This window comes from Phoca vitulina, unplaced genomic scaffold (genome assembly GCF_004348235.1).
Source record: "Phoca vitulina isolate PV1807 unplaced genomic scaffold, GSC_HSeal_1.0 scaffold22, whole genome shotgun sequence".
NCBI lineage: Eukaryota > Metazoa > Chordata > Mammalia > Carnivora > Phocidae > Phoca > Phoca vitulina.
In genome coordinates this window covers 36,202,355-36,221,427 of record NW_022589725.1, presented here as the reverse complement: position 1 = coordinate 36,221,427, position 19,073 = coordinate 36,202,355, and the positions used below count along the sequence as shown (strand labels likewise).

The following is a 19,073-nucleotide window of genomic DNA, read 5'->3' as shown; positions in this document are numbered from 1 at the left end:
TTCTAGAGAGGTGAAGCTTTTGGAAGTTTATTTTAAGTAAGTTTAAAAACTTTAGGCTCAAGTTTATATTGGACTCAATTCACTGAGAATGTATTCAGCATCTAGAATGCTTAAGGTAGGTACCCAGCTGAATACAAAGATACAAGAGGACACAGTTCTGACCTTAGATTGACATTTGTATACAAGAACAACTTTTTGTTGTTGGATTTAGAATTAGTAAAGGTACAAGGTGCTGTTAAAACATAATTAGCTTGCATAACATTGAGATTGGGTGAAGGCCTGGGCATTCTAGACCCATGACAGTGTTGGCTTCTAATTCCTGATGTGTCGGTGGACCCTTCCGTGTGTCTTTCTGGCCCGAGCTAGGCCCAAGGGCATAGTGGGTGTCCTGTCTTGGGGGAGGCTCCCAGGACACATTGTGGGGGATACGGGTTCTCTCTTGCTAACCCCTGTCAACATGTAGAAGGATGTGGCTCAACCCACCCCAAATAGAAACTGACCTGGGGCTTTCTGGATAATCTAGTTGGCTAATGACAACAGCAAAAAGGGCTTCTTTCAAACTCTGTTCAGAGCAAAAAGAGCAAGGAAGGGAAATGCACTGTCTGGAGCAAGTAAGTGGTTGGGTATTGACAATGACAGGAAAGCAGAGCTCCCAGCTTCTGCTGCACCTCTGTTCTCTCCACCAGCTGGTGCGGTGGGGAACAGGATCAGGCCAACTGGCCGGGTGGGAGGACGGCTGACGGAAGTGCCTCAGAGAGTCTGCCTCTGGTGTACATGACTTCCCGGGAGGGCTGAGACCACACTTAGCAATGGCCAGGATGTCACAGAGAAAAATAAAGATGGGTGCAGACCCCTCCAGAATGGATTCTTATGCAGTTGATTTCAGTTCTAGGGAGCAGTCACTGGGAAGGTTGCAGGGCTTTGTCAAAAACCTGCCATGCAAGGCAGCCTTCTTTCTTCCTTGTTTGGAAGACTGGTGGACTGTGGTAGGTAGGACATACATGACATCCTGATTTCTGGAGGATGTTGGTCAGTTCTTTCAGGATACATTTGATACATGGAGTTAATGGGACTTAATATGAGTTAGCAGGACTTGGGAGTTAACAGGGAGTTGATAAGAGTTTATGAGTTCACGGGCTTTAACAAGGGTCCACGTGGCCTGGCTGGCCTTCCTGAGGCCGTTCTTCCTTGATGCTCCTGCTGCTCAGGCTGCAGAAGTCAGGGCCTTTTCTTGCCTGTTCTTTGCATTTTCTCATATAAGTTTTCTTCTTGCCTCCCTATTGAGATGATAGTCAGGCTGTTTGTTGGCAGGGATGGTGCATGAAGTACTGATTAGGTTGATGCTACAAGTATTTCTTGAGGACTTCCCTTGTATAGGGAATTAGGCAAGGTCAAGGACTGGACAGAAGGGGGTGGCTGAGTATCAGGTGTGCTGTCCTCTATCCCTGGGCTGTACATGTTTGTGTTGTTCAGTCTTCATATGCATCTTGGGAGGGCTGACCTTTCCAAGGTCAGAATTCGAACCCAGCTGTGTCCATCTCCATAACCCAGGCTTCTCTCACCAAAGTATGCAGGTTGCAGCCCTGCTCTCTTCCTTTGGAAATAAAACTCCTAGTTTTATTAGGTAGGTTACCTATCTAATAACTTTATTAACTTAATAACTTTGTTAATAACTTTATTAACTTCTAGTTAAATCATGAGTGTTTTTTTTTTAAAGCAGGTGAAAGCCATAATTGGGAGGCAGGGTAGAGTGAAAGGGTGGGTTGGGGGAGTTTAATTCAGAGGAAATTGTGCTGTGTCCTGAGTACATGCCTGACTCAGAGGAGGCAGTAGGAAGTGAAGTGCTCTGCTGGGAAGAGAGGGGTTGGGTAAGACCGGGAAGATTCTTCATCATTCCACAGCCTCAACCACCCCTTCCCTCTTGGTTCTCCCACTCCGGTGGGCTGGCTAGGAAACTGCCTTGCTTCAGGGCAAGGTAGGGAGGGAATTGGGAGATAGTCTCCTGCTCCGCTCCCTCCTTTGCTTCTTCCTCCCTCCCACAGTGTTCACTGGGAGCCTCCTGTATGTCAGGTGCTTGAGATACAGCAGTGAAAAACACAGACAACTCCCTGATCTCATGGGCCATGTGTTCTAGTGGGGATAGACAGACAATATATGTAACAGAGAAGTGAGAAGCTGCTAAGTGCTATAGAAAAAATAGAGTGGGGTAAGGGGCTGGGCTTTTGAGGGGAGGTCTGGAGTATTGTCCTGGGTGGTCAGAACAGGTGTCCTCTTCAGGGAGAGGGCAAAGCACAGAGGAGCTGGGGCCGAGGATTTCAGGTGGGAGGTGCCTGTTAGGTCAGGAGCCAGCAGGAAGGGTCCTGGGGAGGGCAGAGTGAACAAGGGGGAGAGGACCTGAGAGAGGTGACTGGCCAGACTGCCGGGGGAAGGGCGCCCCTGCAAGGCCATAGGCTCTGCTGAGATGGGGCAGTTGCAGGGCTGTGAGAGCCGAACACTGTGATCTGACTGTATTTCACAAGGTGCATGGTGCTGGGTTGAGGATATACACTGTAGGGAACAAGGGAGGAAGTGGGGGCCAGAAGATGGTGGCCTGGACCAGGGTGGTAGCTGAGGACATGGGGAGAAGGGCTTCAACCATGTTTGTCTTCTGAGGGTGCCACCAGCAGGATTTGAAGGCTGTGAAGGACCAGCAGAGAGGGAAGATCCCAGGGGCTGAGTCTCTTGTCAGGGGAAGGGTCCCCGGCCCAGTGGAAGCTGGCTTCAGAGAGAAACCAGGCTGGGCCCTGAGAGGGACAGGTGGGAGGCAGGGCGCACCTGTGCTCGATGATGGGCTGGTGGCGCCAGCCCCAGGACAAACTCCACTCGTTCCTTCTGTCTTCTCTGTGAAGTAGGAAGCAAGGTTATCAGCTGTGAAACGTCAGCACCACTCCCCTCTGTCTCAATTGGATTTTAACGACTGGGCAGGCACTGGGAAAATAAATGCTGGGGCATGTGAATCAGAGGGTGGGAGGAGGTCTAACCTGTCCTGAGGGCATTGGACTGTGACTGGAGCTCAGGTAAATGGAGGCCCCAGATGCTCTCAGGTGATTACCAAAGTTCTTGCATTAGCCATAATCATATTTAATTGTTTTTTATACTATGACCTTTTCTAATATCCTAGAATGGTGTTTTCTTTAACCTTTGTGTTTCTGGCAACTAAGGATGTTGTTGCAACATGCCCTCTTTATCAAAGAATGGGGAGTTATGCATGAAGGTCCTCAGTAAACACTTTCTTCATGTATTTCTTATAGACCAATCCCTGTAATTGCATTATTTTACAGCTTCAAAGAACCCCCTCTCTTGCTTGGCGTTCTGCAACCAAATACGAAGTTACAACAGGCGGAAAGGTTGTTTGAAAATCAACTTATTGGGCCAGAGTCCATAGCAAATATTGGGGGTGAGTAAAGCCCTGGAACTTCAAGACTCCCTGAGGGGGGATTCTGCCAGAGCAGCCTTGATGCACCCTGCTACTCCTGGGTGGGGGGCCCTGGCTGTTCTCCTCAGCTGCAGACGCGACCCCTCAGCTCTCTGAGTTACAGCTCATTTCAGTGCTGGGTGGTTTTGAGTTCATGTGTGTGGAACACTTTATTCTGTCAAAGTGTTGGGCCCATTAAATTGAAAGGAAAAAGGAAAAATATACTGATGTTTAGCTCATTTATCAAAGGTAGGTATTACTTGATAGGACATTGTTTTTTCATTCAGTTTGTCTTTGCCTAGATTCCATTTTTGGAAAGAATACAAATGAGAGGCACCTGGGTGGCTCAGTCGGTTGGGGGTTGGGCATCTGCCTTCAGCTCAGGTCATGATCCCACGGGTCTGGGATCAAGCCCCGCGTGGGGCTCCCTGCTCAGCGGAGAGTCTGCTTCTCCCTTTCTCTCTCTCTCTGCTGCTCCCCCTGCTCATGCTTGCTCACTCTCTCTCAAATAAATAAAATCTTTAAAAAAAAAAAAAATACAAATGGTTCTCAGTATTTCCACTGTTGTTTTGTTTTGTTTGTTTTGTTTGAAGCTGACTTTGGTGGGTATGTTTAAGGGTAACTTAACTATCTGCTTCAGACTTGCCCAAACCTAAAAACTAGACATGGGTCTGGTTCTAATTCTTGAGTCTCTAGCCACGAGGCATTTTCTGCCTTTGAGAATGAAGCTTAAGCTCAGGGATCAAAAGACACAGTTAATGAGCAGCTGAAGAGCTGAAAATGGCATGAGGATTTCTGAGCAGCTTCCTGTGGCAGGCTGCCCTCATTCTGCGTATGGTGTGCTTCTGTGGAGCGGTGTAGATTCCTGCCTCCCGTGTGCTGCTTTGCTATGGGCAGGGCGGGGTGGTCCCCCAGTGGCACGGACCGCTTGTCTTTCCCCTGCTGTTGGATATGGGACCCAAATCTGGTGCATTTCTGCAACTGTTGGTTTGTTTGGCTGGCAGTCAAATTTGTAAGAGGGATAGGCCTTTCATGGTAGAACCTCGAGTTTCTCTTCAAAAGACATTGACATTTATTAATGTAACAAATTTTGTTTTTTTGGTGAAAAATCAAAATTGATATTTAAAACTGGAACTCCTAGGAGTTAAGTGATCTTTTCTGTTATCTTTCAAAGAGAGTATTTCTCTTGTCCCCTCCCTTTTCCTCTTGGGCTGACACTCTATTGCTCCATGGCACCGGGGTTTGCCTTTTTCCCTTAAAGGAGTTGGTGGTTCTCTCTCTGACGTTTCTGGTTAGGCACAGTGAGGGTCCGTTACCCCCTGCAGGTGTGAACCACAGGGAGGCCCCCAGGGAGCCGCTGCTTCCCAGCTTCATTTGGAAGTTGTCCTGGGGGCTGGAGGCACTGGCCTCAGGAGGGTGCGGGGGAGAGTAATCACCAATTAACATACTTTAATTTTTTAAATAAAATTTATTTCTTAGAGCATTTTTTTATTATGTTCAATTAGCCAACATATAGTACATCATTAGTTTTTGATGTAGTGTTCCACGATTCTTAGAGCGTTTTAGATTCATAGCAAAATTGAGGGGAAGGAACAGAGATTTATCATATACCCTGCCCCCCACCAGCACATATACACAGGCTCTCTGTTATCAACACTCAGCAACGGCATGGAACATGGTAGATGAACCTACCCTGACATGTCATTATGACCTGGAGGCCATGGTTTACCTTAAGGCTTACTTTTGGTGTTGTATATTCTGTAGGTTTGGACAAACGTACGAATGATGTGTATCCACCATTATCATATCATACAGAGTAGTTTCACTGCCCTAAAAATCCCCCCCAAATCCTCTGTGCTCCACCTGTTTATCCCTACCCACCCTGCAACCTGCGGCAGCACTGATCTTTCTACTGTCTCCATAGTTTTGCCTTTTCCAGAATGTCATATAATTGGAATCATGTAGCACGAGCATGTAGTCTTTTCAGATTGGCTTCCTTCCCTTAGTAATATGCACTTACGGTTCCTCCATGTCTTTTCATGGATTCATAGCTCATTCCTTTTTGTTGATGGGTAATACTCCATGTGTGAATGTACCAGTTTATCCATTTACCTACTGAAGGACATCTTGGTTACTTCCAAATTTTGGCAATTATGAATAAGGCTGCTATACACATCCACATGCAGGTTTTTGTGTGGACTTATGTTTTCAACTCATTTGGGTAAATACCAAGGAACACAGTTGCTGGATTTTCAGAATATATTTAGTTTTGTAAGAAACCATCAGACTGTGTTCCAAAATGGCTGCACCATTTTGCATTCTGACCGGCAATGAATGAGAGTTCCTTTTGCTCTACATCTTCATCAACATTTGGTGTTGTCTGTGTCTTAGATTTTTGGCCATTCTAAGAGGTGTGTAGTGGTATTTCATTGTTTCAATTTGCAATTCCCTAATGGACATATAATGTTGAGCATCTTTTCATATGCTTATTTTCTATTTGCTTATCTTTTGTGGTAAGGTATCTAAGGCTTTTGGCCATTTTAAAAATTGGGTTCATTTTCTTCTTTTTTTTTTTTCATTTTTTCAAGGTTTTTTTTTTTTATGTTATGTTAATCACCATACATTACATCATTAGTTTTAGATGTAGTGTTCCGTGATTCATTGTTTGCGTGTAACACCCAGTGCTCCATGCAGAACGTGCCCTCCTTAATACCCATCACCAGGCTAACCCATCCTTCCACCCCCCTCCCCTCTAGAACCCTCAGATTGTTTCTCAGGGTCCATAGTCTCTCATGGTTCGTCTCCCAAAAATTGGGTTCGTTTTCTTATTGTTGATTTTAAGAGTTCTTTGTATATCTTGGATAACAGTCCTTATCAGATGTGTATTTTACAAATATTTTCTCCCAGTCTGAGGCTTGTTTTCTCTCTCTTGACAGGGTCTTTCACAGAGCAGAAGTTTGTTTTAATGAAGTCCAACTTCACAGTTATTTGTTCATCAATTATGCCTTTATTGTTGTGTCTAAAAAGTCATCACCACACCCAAAGTCACCTACATTTTCTCTTATGTTCTCCTCTAGGAGCTTTATACTTCCATGTTTTATATTCAGGTCTATGGTCTATTTTGAGTTAACTGCTGTGGAAGGGTGTAATGTCTGTGTCTAGATTAGTTTTTACATGTGGATGTCCAATTGTTTCAGCACCATTTGGGGAAAATACAATCTTTGCTCCATTGTATTACAATATATTATGTAGATTGTATTGTGAAACATCAGTTGACTAATTTATGTGGGTCTGTTTCTGGACTCTATTCTGTTACATGGAATTATTGTCTTAATTTTTTCGCCATTACCACAATGTCTTGGTTACTGTAGCATTACGGTAAGTCTGGAAGTCAAGTAGTGTCATACCTCTGGCTTTGTTCTTCTTCTTTTGCTTCTCCATATGAACATTAGAACCAGTTTTAGGATATGTACAGAATGCTGGGATTTTGATTGTGATTACTTTGAATGTATGAATCAAGTTGGGAAGAACTGACCTTTTCACAATATTGAATCTTCCTATCCATGAACCTGGAATATCTTTCCATTTAGTTTTTTAATTTCTTTCATCAGAGTTTTATAGTTTTCCTCATATAGATCTTGTACATATTTTGCTATATTTAGACCTAAATATTTTATTCTTTTGGGTGCTAATGTAAATGCTACTCTCTTTTTAATTTTAAATTTTACTTGTTCATTGCTGGTATACAGGGAAGTAATTGACTTTTGCATATTATCCTTGTATCCTGAAACCTTGCCATAATCACTTATTAATTCTAGAAGTTTTTTTGTTGTTGTTGATTCTTTGGGATTTTCTACATAGACAGTCATATCATCTGTGAACAAAGGTTTATTTCTTCCTTCTCAGTCAGTATACCTTTTATTTCCTTCTCTTACTGCATTAGCCAGGATTTCTAGTACAGTATTGTGAAGGAGTGGTGAGGGGGGGACATTCTTGCTTTTTTCCTCATCTTAGTGGGACAGCTTCCAAGTTTGTCACCAATAATTATGATGTTAGCTGTAGGTATTTTCAAATTGAGCAAGTGCCTTTCTATTCCTAATTTGCTGAAAGTTTTTATCATGAATGGGTGTTGGAGTTTGTCAGAGGCTTTTCTGCATCTGTAGATGTGATCATGTGATTTTTCTCTAACCTGTTGATACTATGGATTACTACCTAAGTATTTTCTTTCTTTTTTTTTTTTTTTTACTTTGTTAATGTTTTATTTGGAATTTTTGTATCTAAATTCATAAGTGATATTGGGCTATAATTTCTATTTTGTGCTTGCTTGTGCCTTTTCTAATCTTTGACAATGTATACAATATCCTCCCTTAATATTGGTCTATTCAAATTCCTCATCTGGACTGTTCTGATAATTTAGTTTTTCTTTTTTTTTAATAATTTTTTTAAAAAAGATTTTATTTATTTGAGAGAGCACGAGCAAGGGTGTGGGGTGGGGCGGGGAGGAGCAGAGGGAGATGGAGAAGCAGGTAGGAGGGAGGAGCATGATTGCCATAATCACTTATTAATTCTCGGACCCTGGGATCATGACCTGAGCTGAAGGCAGATGCTTAACCAACTGAGCCAGATTTTTGCATTTGTGTTCATGAGAGATCTTGATCTATAGTTTTTTGTAATGACTGTCTGGTTTTGGCATTAGACTAATGCTGGCTTCATAGAATAAGTTTGGAAATATTCCCTCTTCTTTTATTTTCTGGAAGAGATTGTAGGGAATTGGTGTCATTTCTTCCTTAATTGTTTGGTAGAATTCATCACTGAACCCATTGGTGAAAGCTTTATGGTTTTTCTGTTTTGGGAGGTTATTGGTTATTGATTCATTTCTTCCATAGATACAGGCCTATTCAAATAGTCTGTTTCTTCTTGTGTGAGTTTTGGCTGATTGTGTTTTTCAAAATACTGGTTTATTTCATCTAGGTTATCAAATTTGTGAACATAGAGCTGTTTATGATATTCCTTTATTATCCTTTTATGTCCATGGGGTCTGTAGGGATGTTCTGTTTTTCATTTCTGATATTGGTAGTTTGTATCTCCTCTCTTTTTAACTTAGCCTGGTTAATAGATTATCATTTATTGATCTTTTCAAAGAACCATATTTTGGTTTTGTTGATTTTTCTCTTTTGATTCCTCTTTTCAATTTCATTGATATCTGCTCTAATTTTTATTTATTATTTCTTTCTTCTGCTTACCTTGGGTTTACTTTGCTCTTCTTTTTCTAGTTTCCTAAGATGGGAACTTAGATGATTGATTTTAGATCTTTCTTCATTCCTAATATATGCATTCAATGCTATAAATTTCTCCCTAAGCAGTGCTTTCACTGCATCCCACAGATTTTGAGAAGTTGTATTTTCATTTTTATTTAGTTCAAGATGTTCTTCAGTTTCTCTTGAGATTTCTTCTTTGACCTGTGAGTTATTTAGAAGTGTGTTAATCTTTAAGTATTTCAGGATTTTCCAGCCATCTTTCTGTATTGATTTGTATTTTAATTCCATTGTGGTCTGAGAGCAATATATGATTTCTATTCTTTTAAATTTGTCAAGGTATGTTTTATGGCCCAGATTGTGGTCTGTCTTGCTTAGAATGTTCCATGTGAGCTTGAGAAAAATATGTATTTTGCTGTATTTGGTTGAGCAATTGATAGATGTCAGTTGTATCCAGTTGATCAATGGTGCTGTTGTGTTCAACTATGTCCTTATTGATTTTCTGTCTTTAGAACTTGTCCATTTCTGATGGAGAGATGCTTAAGTCTTCAACTCTTATATTTATCTATTTCTTCTTGCATTTCTATCAGCGTTGCTTCGTGGAGTTTGATGATTTGTTATCAGGCACATACACATTAAAGCTTATTATGTCTTCTTGGAAGATTGACCACTTACTATATGTAGTGTTCTTCTTTATCTCTGATAATGTTCTTTTCTCTGAAGTTGGCTCTGAGATTAATATAGCTACTCCCTTTCTTTTGATTAGTGTTGGCATGGTATATCTTCTATCCCTTTATTTTTAATCTATGTGTGTCTTTGTATTTAAAGTGGGTTTCCTATGGACAACATGTAGTTGGGTCTTGTTTTTTGATTTACTCTGAGAGTCTCTGTTTTTTAATGGTATATTTAGACCATTGATGTTTAAAGTGATAATTGATAATAGGTTAATATTTACCATAATTGTTACTGTTTTCTACTTGTTCCTTTGGTTTTTTGTTCCTCTTTTTGTCTTCACTCTCTGCCTTTTATAGTTTTTTATTTTGTGTTGTTTTGTTTTTTAGTATAGTTGACACACAGTGTTAGTTTCAGGTGTACAACTTAGTGATTAGACAAGTTTATACATTATGCTATATTCACAAGTATAGCTTTTATAGTTTTAATTGACCATTTTATAGGATTCCATTTTGTCTTCTTGCTTAGCATATCAATTATACTTTTTCTAAAAAAATTGTTCTAGTAGTTGCCCTAGAGTTTGCCCATATACATTCAAAAACTGTGGAATGTTTCACGAATTTGCATGTCATCTTTGTGCAGGGGCCATTCTAATCTCTGTGTTGTTCTGAGTGTAGTACATGTGCTGATGAACTGAGCACTTAATGTGCTTTAGTTTTATCCCAAGGGACTTCTTAGCCGTTCTTCCCCTTTAGTTGGGTATAATCAGTGTCAGCAGCAGACATCGACGTGAGGCGAACATGAACACATGTCCCTGAGTGCTGAGTGTTAGCCCGAGAGTCCGCGCTCTTTTGAGAGTGGAAAATCCTCACAGTTTTTTCACTGACTGGTGTCTTCTGTACCCTTGCTCCAATGTCAGGTTCAAGCCCATGTGCCAGTGCCCCAGGCCCTCATGGTTTTATCACTGCATGCTTTAAGGACTCAGACATCACTTCTCCTTCATCTTCAAAGCTGTCATTTTCTTTCTAGAGATGAAAAATACAAACAAGCCACCTCTGTTGTAGAAGGCAGCATGATCACAGTTCTTAGGCTAATCTAGTAACTCTCTTATTCCTTTTTATTTTTTTAAACAGATGTGATGTTTACTGGTACGGCAGATGGCCGGATCGTAAAACTTGAAAATGGTGAAATAGAGACCATCGCCCAGTTTGGTTCAGGCCCATGCAGTAAGTCAGTGACAGCACCCCCTGATATATGTCTGTGGTTATTGAGAAAGGTGCTGAATGGCTGTGTGGAGCTTAATTTTCCTAGAAGTCAGGTTCATCCTTGCAGAAGAAGAGCCCCAACCACCTGGCAGACAGAGCCTGACCTGAGTGCTGCCACCAGCTCTTCATTTGCCGTGTGGTCCCTGGACCTCATGGTACCTGACTGTCACCGTGCAGGTGTAGCTTGCCAACTAAGCAGTGGCCCCTGCACCTGCCAGTTACCTTACGGGCCTTGCACCCCTGCCATTCCATAGGGGCCCGTGTTCACTCTTGAGGTCACTTTAAAGAAGATTAATAGCCATTGTCAGAGTGCTGCTGTGGAAGAGCAGTTGGCTCTGGTTTACTTGCACGCTGAAATATCGTTCCTGCTCAGGCATTTCAGCAGTGTCATTCAGAGTGAAAACACCCTTATGTCACTCAGGTTTGGGGCAATTAGAGTAGAAGAATCTCACTGTTTAAAACCTGGTAGCCCACAGGTTTCTTAGTAGTTACTGTTTTTTAATAGCTAGAATGCTTTTGTAAAAATGATGCATTTTCATTGTACAGAGGTACAAAGGAGAAAGTAAAAGTCACCTCAGAGTCTTCACAGATATAACTTAACATTTTAGGGCATAGATTTTCAGATCTCTTTCTGTTCATGAGTACTCTGGTTTTGTGATGGAATCATACTCTACATTCGTTTTTTTAACCTGCCTTTTCCACTGTATTTTGGCAGTAAGTAGCCCTATAGTAAGTAGCCCTATAGTAAGTGCCCTATAGTAAGCACCCTGCAGTAAGCACCCCACAGAAAGCACCCTGCACTAAGCACCTTGCAGAAAGCACCCTGCACTGAGCACCCTGCAGAAAGCACCCTGCAGTAAGCACCCCTGCTGTAAACACCTCTGCAGTTAGCAGCTTACAGAAGCATCCCTGCATATATAAAGCTCGGCAGTTAAACACACCTGCAATAAATATGCATTGCCATAGGTTTAAAAAGGGTACAGGTATTAATCTGAGGAATAAAATAGTAGCTCTCCCTTTAAGCCAGATGGAGGGAAAACTGCCAAGGCCCTAGATGCGCAGAGTATTCAGGTCAGGCAGTTGGGATTAAACTCACAATTACTGAGGTCCTGAGGGAATTCTGGAGTTGGGGCCTGGGTCCTGATGATGTCCCTGAGTTAACTGTTCAAGTCTCAGGATGCTAATATGAACACAATTCTTGGATACCAATTGCTATTCATATGTTCAGATCCATATTCTTAGGTGGTCCCTCTGGATACACCAGACAGTTGTCATAAGTTCTGAGGGGGCTGGAATACTAGGGGATGGGTCTGTTTCTAATGCCATATCCTTTTTTGTTCTGAACAGCATGATGTATATTTAGGAAGGGATGGATGAGGTACTTGGAGGCACAGGTAGAATCTGGGACCAGCCACTGCTTCCTATCCGTTTGTTTCCCTAGAAACTCGAGATGATGAGCCTGCTTGTGGGAGGCCCCTGGGCATCCGGGTGGGGCCCAATGGAACCCTTTTTGTGGCTGATGCGTATAAGGGACTATTTGAAGTAAATCCCTGGAAACGTACGTAACAATGCCTTATTTCCTTCTCTGATGATTTCAGATGTTTTAAACAATATGTGCATAAGTGGATTTAATAGAATTTGTTCAGTACAATCTACTGGAGACTCTAATATTTTCTTATTCATTGAATCGTCCTGGAAGTATTGCCTGCATATATCAGCTGTCATGTAACTCATGACCCCATTTGGTCAATCCCCTAATTTCCTGTTTGTGTTTTAGCCACAGGGTCTATTCCTCCAAATGTCAGAACTCCTCTTTCTGTGTTTATTTTCCTTTGTCTCTGTCTTGTCTTCCTGTTTGTTCTCTGTCTGTCCCTTTGCTCTTTGTCTGCTTCCTCCCGCGTTTTTCTCCCAGTACGTGCTTCAGCAGAGGGGTTTGTACGATGCAGGAATCTGTTATCATGGGGGAGGGGGCTGGGGCTCTGGGTGGCCCCCTCTGCTGATGGCTGGCTGTGGGACTGTGCGGGTGCTTAGCCTCTCTGTGCACAGGTTACTCACCCATGAAACTGGGCTAATGGTAGTGCCTGCCTTGTGGGATTGTGGGAGGGTTTAAATGAGATTGTACATGGGGACAGTTTAGTACTCCATAAATGGTTATTCTCCTGTTTTTAAAGTTTACCACTGTCACTGTTCCCATATTTAACACCGGATGAATGGAGCATTTTGTATTTCTCTCAAGCAACCCGAAAGACAGTTGCCTTTCATCTAAGATTCTTGATAGATTTTTAAAAGTCATTTGGTCTTGGTGAAAGGAAGAGGTCCTTATCCTTAGAGGAAGGATTTTGCCGTTAATGAACTCAGTGTAAAAACATTAATCACCTAACAGCTAAAAGAAAGGAAAACACTGTTTTTTACTGGAAGAGGGAATAAATCTACTAGCGAATGACATGGAGAAGCTCATTTTAGTTTTCCCTTTTAAATCAGGTAGGCTGATTGAGACTTTGAAATTATTGACATACAAGTTCTTAGAATGAAAACAGGTCTTCTCTTCCTCCCTCCTTTCCTTCTTTCTTCCATTATTATTTCCTTCTTTCTTTTCTTCTTTGCCCCTTCCTCCTTTCCTCCCTCTCTCCTTTTCTTTCTTCTACCTCAGGTGAAGTGAAACTGCTGATCTCCTCTGAGACACCCATTGAGGGGAGGAAAATGTCCTTTGTGAATGATCTTACAATAACTCAGGATGGGAGGAAGATTTATTTTACGGATTCTAGCAGCAAATGGCAGAGACGAGATTATCTGCTTCTGGTTATGGAGGGAACGGATGATGGGCGGTGAGTGTTCACTTCAGATCTTCTGCTCGGTGAGATCATCAGTCAGGCAGGGTGACTTTGGCAGAGCTTATTTGTGGGAGTCATTGGAGTGTTTCTGAGCATAATATTGCAGCTTTTGAGATAGGACTTTCATGACTTCTGGAAACGGGTGATGGATGCAACACAACAGAACAAGATGTTCTCACTTTCTCTTTGAAAAAATGAAATTAAAACAGGCCAGTCTATCTGAGCATGTGGTCTAGGCACTCTGGGTGGACACCTCCCAGGCTGGCCTCCGTTTCAGGTCATCCCTCCCAAGGGGAACTCCTTTGAGGCTGGAGCCATGGGGGCCCTCCCTGGTGCTGAGCCAGTTCCCGGCTTGGTGAGAGAACTGAGTGGGGGGTTCTCTGGAAGAGGATGCCTGGGGTCTGCTCTGGATGGGAAGGCCCCCAGGGACCAGCCTGGAGTCAGGTCTGGGCGGAGGACCACCAGGGGCCTTGTCACTGCAGCATGAGGTGGATCCCCTTCTGCAGGCCCCCTGCCTGAGGCTCAGAAGGGAGTGAGGCTCCAATGTGGCAGGGGCCACAGACTCTCCCGTGTGAGCATTTGCTGTTGGCGCTCCACAGCCTACTAGAGTATGACACGGAGACCAAGGAAGTGAAGGTTTTACTGGACCAGTTGCGGTTCCCTAACGGAGTGCAGCTTTCTCCCGCGGAGGACTTTGTCCTGGTGGCCGAGACGACAATGGCGAGGATAAGAAGGTGCGTGCGGCCCCTGCCGAGCTTTTGGGGGTGCGCCAGAGCTCGTTGTGGCCCAGCCTGGCTTGCTGGGAGATGTCGAGCTACATGATTGGAGATGGGGAAGGGCACCTTCTCCTTTGTGTGATAATGGAAGCAGTAAAATTCAGGGGTGCCTTTTCTTTCTCCTCCATCTCAGCCTGCTGAAAGTTGTGGTCTGGGAGGGTCTTGATTTAATGCTGACCACACATCCTGGGTCCCTTTTCCTCCCGGGGGTGCCGGGCTCCCTGCTACTGCTCCTGGCTGTTCCCCGGGCTGGTGAGGGCCCCTTTCACCATCTGGTGTCTTCCTTCGCGGTGGGCGCGTTTACAGTTGTAAATCACTTGGGATTAGGACCATTTTGGTGCTTGGCTAAAAGTTTTCCTTACATTCGGGGACCTCTGCTCACCACTTGCTGGGTGAATTTTTCAGATTCTACCTGTTGGGCCTGATGAAGGGAGGGGCTGATCTGTTCGTGGAGAACCTGCCTGGATTTCCAGACAACATCCGACCCAGCAGCTCTGGAGGGTACTGGGTCGGCATGGCAACCATTCGCTCCAACCCTGGGTTTTCTATGTTGGATTTCTTATCTGAGAGACCCTATATTAAAAGAATGATTTTTAAGGTAACTATGAAAACTGTAATTCCAAAAAAACAAAATGAAAATGCATCTAATTACGATCGTTTTTTACCTTTGGAGCTCTAAAAATTCTCGTGCTGCTTATAATATTTACTACTTCTAGTGACTTTTTTTTAAGTGTGAGTGAGCAGAGGAGGGGCAGAGGGAGAGAGAATCTTAAGCAGGCTCCACACCCAGCGTGGAGCCTGACGCAGGGCTTAATCTCATGACCCTGAGATCATGACCCAACCTGAAATCGAGAGTCAAGAGTTGGACACTTAACCGGCTGAGCCACCCAGGCACCCCACTTTTAGTGACTTCTTTAATACATGTTTTCTGCCTCAGCCTGAAATGTAGATTGAAACACTTGAACCCTTTGATGTTACCCTTCTGGCTTCCTTGTCTGGGTATTTTTACCATCACCCTCACCATCATGTCCTATCAGTCACACCTGCCCCTTTGTGATGGCTGTTTCAGGCCTTCTCCCCTCTCCACAGACCCTGCAACTTGGCCTTCAAATGGGGCCCCTGCAGACCACAGTGCTGCTCCTCCTCAAATGGTTATCAGGCACGCCTTCCTGCGGCCACACGTCAAGACGCACTTTCCTTGGACCCCATCCCGCCCTGGCTCCTCCTGCCTTCTGAAACCTTCCTGTCAGTCATACTCCTCCATCCCCATAGGATCCTGACCTTCGACCTCTTAGCACACCAAACTCTTTCGTTACAAAAAAAATCACCCACCCTCACCAAGGGCCAGCCACAGACCTCTTAACACAGCCTTTCCCCCAGTGACTTCCATGAAATGCCCTCAGTGTAGCTCCCCGTGTTTAGCACTGTGGATGAGGAACCTGCTGATATGGGTGCTTCCATCATGCAGAAATCTTCATTTCCAGCAAGCCCCATTTCACAGGCTGAAGAGATGTTGGAAACTGAGATTGGATATTGAATAGTGAATAGATATAGTCAAATAATTGTAACTTAAGGCCCTGGAAGGTACCAGGCAGCAATTCCTGAGTCTGTACGGTGCTGGGCCCTGTGTGTGGGCCCTGCTGAGGGGCTGTAGGCACCTGCTCTGTCAGGCTGGCCCATGGCCTTCAGTTTTGTTGCAAGTTCTGTGGGTCACTGTGGAAAATCCTGGTCTGTTCAAAAATAATACATTCCTCCTCTTTGCCTCATTGGCTCCAGAGCCAGCATTTGTTCCCACTGTGACCTAGGAGGAGGCAGAATGGTGAGGTGGGAGGAAGGACAGGGTTTTGTTTTTTATTTTGTTTTTTGTTTTTGTTTTGTGCAGGGGTTTTGAAGAAGGCTAGGCCAGTTGTGGGACCCTGGGCAAATGATGTGATCTCTCTGCCTCAATTCCTCCATCTTTCAAGTGGGAAGAATAACAGCATGGTTCTGTTTTCATTAGGTACTGAAAAAGTGTAACAGGAATATGCGTATAATGCCCTTAGCTGACTTCAGTAGGTGTTCTCTTTCTGTACATGTCCATTTTCCCACAGTGGAGCGGTGGTGGTAGTGGTGTGTCTGCCCCCCCCCCCCCCCCGCCCCCGACAGAACGCATGCTCCATCAGAGCAGGTGTTCTTCTGTTTCATTCGCTCCTTTGTTCCCAGCACCTAGAACAGCGTCTGGCACATGGTGGGTGCTCAGAAATTACTGTGGAAGCAATGTGTGCTCAGAGAGCTGAGGCCACAGGTGTGAGCAGGGGCTAGAGTGGTGACATGGTTCCTGGCACAGGAGAGCTCCGCACCTTCCTGAGGCAGATCAAGAGCAGTGGGAGAGGACCATAGGCCTTGCAGACGCCACAGAGCCTAGATCTTATTCTAACTATAATTGAAGTCGTGGAGGATTTTTGTTTGTTTTTAGTTTTGAGACAGTGTCAGACTTAGAAAAGTAGCAAGAGGGTAACAAAGAATTCCTTTCCCTGAACTATTTGCTAGTAAGTTGCTGACCTGATGCCCTGTTGTCATCAGGGTTTGGGCAATTGCCCTCGTGGATTTGACCCAGGCTGAGGTGTGGCCTTCAGCTGTCATGTCTCTTTATTCTCCTTTGGTCTGGAACAGCTCCTCAGTCTTGATCTTTTTGAGAATTACAGGTCAGTTATGTTGTAGAATGTTCCTCTGTGTGGGTCATCCAGCATTTCTCATGATTAGATTTAGGTTATACATCTCTGGCAGGAAGACCACAGAAGTTGTGTTCTCAGTGTGTCCTGTCAGGAGGCACGTGATATCAGCTTGTCCCATATGGGTGGTGGCAGCACTGGCCACCTGGTTCAGTGGTGAATGCGGGCTTCTCTGTGGTGAAGTCACTCTTTTTCCATTTGTAATTAACAAGTATTTTGTGGGGAGGTACTTTCTAAATAAGTAAACATCAGTGTGATCTCATGGTTGCCAGTTTTTTCAGTGGTTTATAGTCTCTTACTGCCATTATTTATTTTGAGGCTCAAATCGTCTGGCTGTGACCAGTGGGAGCCCCTTTAGTGTGGCTCCTTGACCTTTGCCCACGTCCCTACTGCTTTTGGAGTGGTTCCCGGCTTTCTGGCAACCCACGTTGTTCAGGCTCATCATGCCCCAGCTCTGTAATGGACCACTTCTCCAGGAGCCCGGGTTCCTTCTAGAAGGGATCTGCTGCTACATGTGCTAATGGCTTTTGGCAGGTGACTGCCCTAGTCCCCCTCAACAGACAAGGCCAGGGAACATGTGCATGTGTATTCATACGTAGATAAACACATTTGACCCTTGAACAATGCGGGGGTTAGGGGCACTGGCCCCTGTGCAGTCAGAAATCTGCATATAACTTTTGAGTCCCCAAAGACTTAACTGCTAACAGCCTACTGTTGACCAGAAGCCTCACCAGTAACAAACAGTTGATTAACACATAATTTGTATGTTATGTGTGTTGTATACTATATTCTTACAATAAAGTAAGCTAGAGAATATTAACAAAATTACAAGAATGAGAAAATACATTTACAGCACTGTATTTATATAAAAAAAAAAACTACACCTGCTGCAGTTCAGACCGGTGTTGTTCAAGGTCAAATGTATATGCGGTGTGTGTATACATGTTTACACACGTGTTCATTTATTCATCATCTGTTTATTTAAGTTGAAAACTCTAAGTAATGCTGGTATTTTGGCTTCCAGTCCCATACCACAGGATTTATTCTAATTTTCTCCACTTCCATAATAGTACTTCCCTTCTCTAATAGTGAAACACCTGGATCCTATTACCCTTCATACCTGTTTGATCAGATTCCCTGGATGTCACCAAGATGTGGCGTGTCCCCCATCACACGGCCCCTGCTAGGGTCCTGGCATCCCATGCTGGGCCTTCTCCCTCCTCCCAACCATGTGAGGCTCCTGCCTTTTCCCTCAAAGGCTCGGATGCCTGTGCCAAGCTGTCCCCAGGTAAACACTGTCCTCACTCTGCCTGGGCTCTTCCAGCCTGTGCCGGGCCCTGCTTGGGCTCCGATGCCCTATTCTGTGCCACTGCCCTCCCCCCAGTGTGGACTCTGCCTCACCCTGCTTGGACTGACTTGTGGTCTGGGCCACTGTGGCTCCAGCCTCTGCACACACCTACCTTGCTGGGCCCTACAAGCCACTTCCTGACGAATTGTTCAGGAGGGGCGTGATGTAGTACAAAGAAAGTTTTAAAGAGACAAGCGTAGCTGCCGTGTGGGGGGCAGCCTGTAGCTTGGCTCCACGGGCTGTGAAGAGCCTGGCATGGAGGAGCCTGCAGCAGCCAGGAAGGGTGGTGGGGCAGAGCCTGGGGTGGGGGTGGTACGTCCATAGCACGTGATAAGACCCTGTGGTGCTGGGCTTGCAGGGTCTGGAGAGAAGGGATTAGGCGTGAGGGCAGGGGTCTCAGGATCAGCAGCTGATGTCCACGGCCCTGTCTCCTTAGCCAGGGTGTCTGTCAAGTTTGAAGAACTGTTAGAGAGTCTGGGTGGAGAAGGGTCAGCACCGGGGGTTGGAAATTGGGGGGGAGATTTGAGAGCTTTCTGGGAAAGCAACTTAAACCCAGCAGAGGGGGTGAGAGGCCTTAGGGATAAGACGGAGAGAGCAGAGAAGGGGGGACCTGGCACTGAGGTGAGGTGGCATTTCATAGGCCGTGGGAAGCCTTATGAAGTATTTCAAGTTTTAATCAATTTTGCCATACAACTTTCTAGAACACAGTCAACTTGTATGGCTGCTTGGACCCTTCCAGTGACTAGGAGACATTATTCATT

At 44.4% G+C, this 19,073-nt stretch overlaps 1 protein-coding gene and 1 non-coding gene across 4 annotated transcripts in view; one reads left to right on the top strand and one right to left on the bottom strand.

Moving 5' to 3' along the window:
* APMAP (adipocyte plasma membrane associated protein) overlaps window positions 1-19,073 on the top strand; it is a 36,117-nt gene that overhangs the window by 12,609 nt on the left and 4,435 nt on the right. For 2 of the 3 annotated variants that reach the window (XM_032419542.1, XM_032419543.1), the window contains 6 exons: window positions 3,321-3,436; window positions 10,515-10,607; window positions 12,088-12,204; window positions 13,297-13,471; window positions 14,077-14,211; window positions 14,659-14,851. In XM_032419542.1, the coding sequence (XP_032275433.1) occupies window positions 3,321-3,436; window positions 10,515-10,607; window positions 12,088-12,204; window positions 13,297-13,471; window positions 14,077-14,211; window positions 14,659-14,851 (829 nt within the window). The remainder of the gene's footprint in view (window positions 1-3,320; window positions 3,437-10,514; window positions 10,608-12,087; window positions 12,205-13,296; window positions 13,472-14,076; window positions 14,212-14,658; window positions 14,852-19,073) is intronic. The other variant, XM_032419544.1, reaches the window with a different exon arrangement.
* Window positions 9,979-10,082, bottom strand: LOC116642103. Its single transcript, XR_004301292.1, has one exon. It is a non-coding gene; the product is annotated as a U6 spliceosomal RNA (small nuclear RNA).